The sequence below is a fragment of the Panthera uncia genome, assembly GCF_023721935.1.
Source record: "Panthera uncia isolate 11264 chromosome B3 unlocalized genomic scaffold, Puncia_PCG_1.0 HiC_scaffold_1, whole genome shotgun sequence".
Taxonomy (NCBI): Eukaryota; Metazoa; Chordata; class Mammalia; order Carnivora; family Felidae; genus Panthera; species Panthera uncia.
In genome coordinates this window covers 107,373,584-107,379,520 of record NW_026057582.1, presented here as the reverse complement: position 1 = coordinate 107,379,520, position 5,937 = coordinate 107,373,584, and the positions used below count along the sequence as shown (strand labels likewise).

Genomic DNA, 5,937 nt, shown 5'->3' with positions numbered 1-5,937 from the left:
GTGGGAGCTGGCACACACCCGGCCTCCTCCCCAGAACATGCCTCCTGCTACCTAAGCACCCACATCTCACCACAGCAGGCAGATTGGCTAAGGCCTCCAGAGGGCCCTCAGTCTGTGGCTCTGACCCTTTGGTGGGTTCCTTTGAGAACCTGACGGGAGCTCGGTCTTCTCTTCGCGGAAGCAGCAGCAAGTACACAACCACAAAATTTCTCCAACAGTCAGGCGGTTAACAAGCCCCCAAACCCCTCTCTGTCACTGAGCCTCAGGTGAAGAACCCCTGGTCTCAACCTTCTGTTACAGATGAGCCGAGGGAGGCCCAGAGAGGGGTGTTGACCAGGGCAGGGTCACACAGCATGACTTCTTGCCTCCCGACCCCGGCTCCATCCACTCCACTGCAATCCCCCCTCACCAATTAAGTGGCCCATTGCGTCGCCCACCAAGGGAGTTCTGCTGGGCTGGGGTGGGGGCTGGTACTCAGTGTTAGTTGGGGTATTCGGGGAAGCCTTCAACAGGAAGAAGTCTTAGGAGCGTTAGTGGGGGGAAAGCAGGTGGGAGAGACAGGCCTTGTCCTCCCTGCCTACCCGAGACTTCTCCCTTTGCCCCCCCACAGCTCGGCTTCTTTAAAAGTGCCAAGCGCAGGAGGGAACCTGGCCTGGACCCCACCCCCAAAGTGCTGGAGTGAGGCTCAGAGGAGGCTGCGAGTTGATGGGGGCCAGGACGCCAGTCCAGGCAGTGTACAGGCCCAGGCCCATGGCCCGCTGAGCTGGGGTGGAGAAGACGCCAGCTCGCTTTGCATTGACCTCATCTCCTGAGAGACCAAGGCTGCACCCTCTGAATGGAACTCAAGCCAGTTTTAAGAGGGACTGCTCTACTGGGAGGCCGAGACACCTCCAACACAGATCCCTGGTGATTTAAAGGGACCCCTCCCAAGGCACACCAAAGCCTCCCCTGGGCTCTGTGGGGGCATTTGCTGCCCCCGCCACTAGGTGCTAGGAATTCATAACTGTCCCATCCTCAGAAGAAACCGGCAGAGGAAGAAGGCGATGCAAACCCATTCTTCACACTCCAGGCCTCGAGTCCCAGCAGGACCCAGTGGGGCAGCAGATCTGAATCCTGTGCTGTCCTCCCACCCCCCACACCCCGCCCCGGCGCTGCCCAAGGCTCTCAAGTCCCACTCACCCCTTCCCCAGGCAGGAGAGCTGCCCCTGAATGAACCCCCGCGGCCAAGGGCTTGGTGGTGACAGCTGCTGGACAGGGATGAAGAAAGACCCTGGGGCATGGAGACTGTGACGGACAGGCAGCTGGGACACAGAATATGGGGCGCCCACCCCGAGATGGGGAGGCAGGCAGGCCCTCCACCCCCCGCACACACCCCTCGGTGGCTTTTGTTCCTCGTACCCCGCGGGAGCCTGCAGTCGGCACACTCCCTGGGTCCCCCGTACCTACTTGGTCTTCCTGCCTGCCCTGCAACTCCAGGCCCGGCAGTGGGGTGGCAGGAGGGTGAGTGCCCCCCCCCCCCAAACCCCCCCGACCCCCCGCCCCCCCCTCCCCCCCCCTCCCCCCCCCCCCCCCCCCCCCCCCCCCCCCCCCCGTGCACAAGAGAAGGGCTCAGCCAGCGCTGCTAGAATGCACTCTGGTGCTCTCTGGAATGCACTGGTTAAAGCCAGTGCAGGGACACCCAAGTCTGTGGAACCTCGGTGGCAAATATCTGATCCTGATCCGCTGGCCCATGGGACAAGTGGTACCACCAATGATGGCGCCTTGAGGACAATAGGCACGCCCGGTGCCCAGCGAGTAATTTATGCCTTAATCTTGTTTTGAGATAGAAATGAAAGGGGGGTGCATCAAAGGCATCTGTCCCCCGTCCCATAGTACGACCTTTACTGTCGTAAATATTTTTTAAAACTATAAAAAAAAATACAGTGATTGAAAACAACCAAGGTGCTTGCTGTCTCCCATTCTGTGGGCAGGGCTTATCCCGGGGAGCCAGCGTCTTTTCTCTGAAGGAAAGGAGGTGGCTGGGGGGGGGCCCCTGCTTTCTTCCCATTGTCTCTAAATGTTTGGAAGGGGCTTGTCCACCATTTGGTCCCTACGACATCCCCTCCAAATGGCTGCCTGATCTGGGATGGACATCTCCAGGGATGGAACACTTCCTCCCGCCCAAGACCACCAGCTCCCCCTTCACCCATTTGGATGGTTGAAGTCCACAAGTCACTGTAGCTTCCAGTCCTTAGTACCGGCTCCTCCCTCTCTGGCCTCCCAGACTTCTCCAGGCTCGCGTTTCAGTGCTGACCTCATACTCCGGAACCTCTTCACCTTTACACACAGGCTGCTCTTCAACCAAGTGGGCTCCCTTCCAATCTTGTGCCATTGGAGTCCCAAGAGGCCAGAGGTAGAAACTTACAAATTATTTGATCTTGTTCCCTCATGGATGAGGACACTCTGAACCAGAGCAGTTAAGAGATAGCCCTAGGATCCCCAGCAAAACCCACACTCATTTTAGGACTGCGGTCTCTCAAGTAGGATAGTCATTACAGCCCAGCCGGGGGGGGGTGGGGGGGGTGGAATTCCTAAAGGAGCAGAAGGCATTAATACAAAGTAACTATGGGAATATTTTTCCTCAAATGGTGACCCCCAAATCAGAAGGCCCCATTTAGAGTCAAGTTTCGCTGGAGTCTTGCCCTCATGAATGGAGCACCTGACTCAAGGATGCTCCATGAACCCACACTCACACGTATGCCATGCCGTGTGATTTAGACCGAGTCTTCTGTCTGGTACCATCAACTCTGAGAGAATGCTTTCACGTGAAACCTGCCTTTTAGAGACTGGCATTCACCTTTAAAAAGTTGCTATGTGCGGCCACGCTGCAGGCCAAACAAAACGTATCTGCAGGTCAGACGCAACCCAGAAGTGGCCAAATGGGAACCTCCGGCCCATCCCAAATGGGAACCTCCACCTTTATCCCCAGGGCTCCGCGGCCCCTCCACGCCCCTCCCCGGCCCTACATCAAGAACAACTAACTGGTCAAAAGGCGGAACTTTGTAACTTCAAGGCCTTCAGCCATCCCCTCCCGTGTCTCTCTCATCTGTTTCTCTTATGAATTCTTTCTGAATTTACCTGCTGTGGGGTATAAATGATCAAGACAGGCCTTACAGAGTTCCTGGTAGGGCCACAGAGATGCATTTAACAGGGAGCAAACTCACGCTACAGCGGTTCTCTGGCCTGAGGAGCTCTAAAAGATGTCTATGCAAGGGTCCACCGCAGGGATTCACATGTAATTGGGAGAGGGGCCAGGGCATCAGTTTTGTTGTTTTAGAGTTCCTCTGGTGACAGATGTGCCGAGCTGAGGTCAACAGGCAGGTGAATATATAGGCTGGAAAACAAATAAGGGGTTAACACACATAGGTGCCCTTCCATTATGAGCACTGGGGACTATGCTGTCGTTCATAATATTCAAGTTAACCTGACTCCAGCCTAGAGTTGGGAAGACTTTCTTGTTCCAGAAAGTCTCTGGAGAGGGATCTGCTACAGACTTCACCCAGTTCTCCTGGGTCTCCAGAGCCCCGAGGGGACTCTGGGAGAAGTTGAACACATCTGCTATTGTCTGGAGGAGAGACGGAGAGCAGTCTCCGAAGCAGTTTTGGCATTTAGTGGCAAGCAGCCCAAAATGCAACTGCAGATCAACATAAAATTCATATTGTGGTTCACAGATGGATATTATTAGCAATGCTCGATTCTGTAGTTAAGAATATTTATGATGGAGCTAAGGGCTGAACTCCGAGTGCTGACATAAAGTGGAACCAAGTTAAAAACGGTTCCGTCTTTTAAAAGCTTTATCAGCATCCTAGATGCTACTCTAAACAAGCTGCTTTGACTTTCAGGTGGCCACGGGATACTTGCGTAAGCAAGCCTATAGCAAACGAGTGCATAGGAGAAAAACACATGGGTCAAGGTCTCTTATAAACCAAACACCAACAGAAGATGGTTTTAGAATTCGGTCCACGGATTCTCAGGATTTCCTAAGTTCTAGGCTCTCAGAGAGGAGAAACACAGGAGTTGTGAAGTGAATCCTGGGCGATGTTCTATGAGGTCTCACTGCTGCTCTAACATGTGGGGGGGAGGCAGGCTCTCAGAAAAGATGCGGAAACTGAGGTGCAGGGCTTGGGTAGACAAGAAAGGCCTCAAGCCCTGTGCCATCACCGCCCAGTGCTCTGCAGGGAAGCGGCCATCAATTCTGGTGTCCCTCGGTTCTAGCCGGCTGCTTCTTTCTGGCATCAGATGGTGTGGACATGTAAGCTTGGAGGGCAAACCGTGCCTGCTAGAGCAGATCATCTATCCAGAGCTGAGCTTCTCAGAGTGGGATTCCACGGCCGCCCTGATCAGAACCACAGAGCAAGTTCTACCCCAGACCTCACGGATCCAATTTCTGTCAGGTAATGCTAAGCACATTAAATTTATAGAACCAGCAATCCAGAGCCACAATGTTCTCTAGACGTCATTGTCAGTTTCTTAAACAGTGGAGCCTTCCTCAGCTGCCCTTGGGTCACACGATAGCTACCAGGTGGAAGGGGCAAAGTGCGAACACAAACACAGCAGAGAGGGGACAATAAAAGCGGAAGGGCTTTCCACAGAAGGTATGGAACTGGCCTTTCCTAGAGGTCTTTAAAAGACAAGTTGCTGTCTCCATCAGCATTTAGCATTTAACACTTAGCATCAGTGCTCTCCTGGAATACAAAACTAGACTTCTAGACTTCAGCCAGTCCCCCGGATTCAAGCCCCAGGGTGCCAAGCAGCCTGTAAGAGAAACAGCCAGCTTAATCGTGCTCTTTTTCCTGCATGACTCACTGCAACCACACCTCACCCCGTACAGGAAGTGGCCAGGTCTCTCCAACCACCAGATATGCCTTGGGTGACTTAACTTAATACAGCTATTAGTGGGGAGTGGTCTCCTGTTTTCATTCACTACCACATTGTCCTTCGTTTTCACCTCCAGCCGAGGTCATGTCAGCCCTTTACTCCGCACTACTTTTTACTATTTTTTTGAAATCTCAAAAAATTGTCCTACTGTGAGTGTTTACGTCATCTAGACTCTTCGCAAGGGGCAGTCGGGCTTAATTGACCACATTAAAACCGGCCAGTGCTCGCGTGTCACCATCTATTCCATTAGCTTTGACATCACACTAAAGTAGGACACCATGTTCCAAACGGAAACTGAAACAGGAACGGAGGAGTTTTGCTAGTTAAGCGTGGAGAGGGGGTTAGAAGCCTGGCACTTGGGCTCTGTAACTTCTCAGGAAGGTACAGGCTAAAATGTCCCCAGCAAACTCACAAGGTTCAAAGTAGGGTAGAAGCAGAAAAAAAACATTTTCTTAAAAAGAAGGGGGCACTGTTCCTTAACGGATTCATCCTTTCTAAATCAGCTGTGCACGTTCTTTGCCCCTATCTCCCTGGTACCACAGAAAAATACGACAAGCAACAACTCAAATGACACGGTTTCCTGAAAGGTTTTCAGAAAATGGCCCAAGCCAGAGTCAAAAGGTAGCATCATAAACTTTCATTTGGGAAATTAAAATGAAAATCTGAGGAAAAACAGAAAATCAGATTTCAAATAGGGGCATCTGGCTAGATGACAAGCTTATCAAGGGCAGGGACCATGTTTCTTATTTTTGTACACGCATCCCTGATACAGCGCATCCGCTGGAGGCAGGAACACGCCCCAGTACTGCACTCAGGACAGACCAAGCACGCCACATGTACAAAGCACAGAGAAATTAGAATAGTTTTGTCTATGCTTGCCAACATGCAAAGTCTTTATGAACCACCTGAAATTTACATCTCACACAGGCATTTTCTAGATTAAGTACCTGATGAAATATATTACTGCCAGTATTTTCTTTAGTCTGATCGTCTGTTACTTTAATACAGCAGACATTACTT

At 52.1% G+C, this 5,937-nt stretch overlaps 1 protein-coding gene across 1 annotated transcript in view; it reads left to right on the top strand.

The window, feature by feature from the left end:
• The window catches only part of ITGA11 (integrin subunit alpha 11), a 123,756-nt gene extending 122,298 nt beyond the window's left edge, over positions 1–1,458 (top strand). The window contains exon 30 of the mRNA XM_049613806.1: positions 611–1,458. Within this exon, the coding sequence (XP_049469763.1) occupies positions 611–682 (72 nt within the window). The 3' untranslated portion in view covers positions 683–1,458. The remainder of the gene's footprint in view (positions 1–610) is intronic.
• Positions 1,459–5,937: the final 4,479 nt, after the last annotated feature.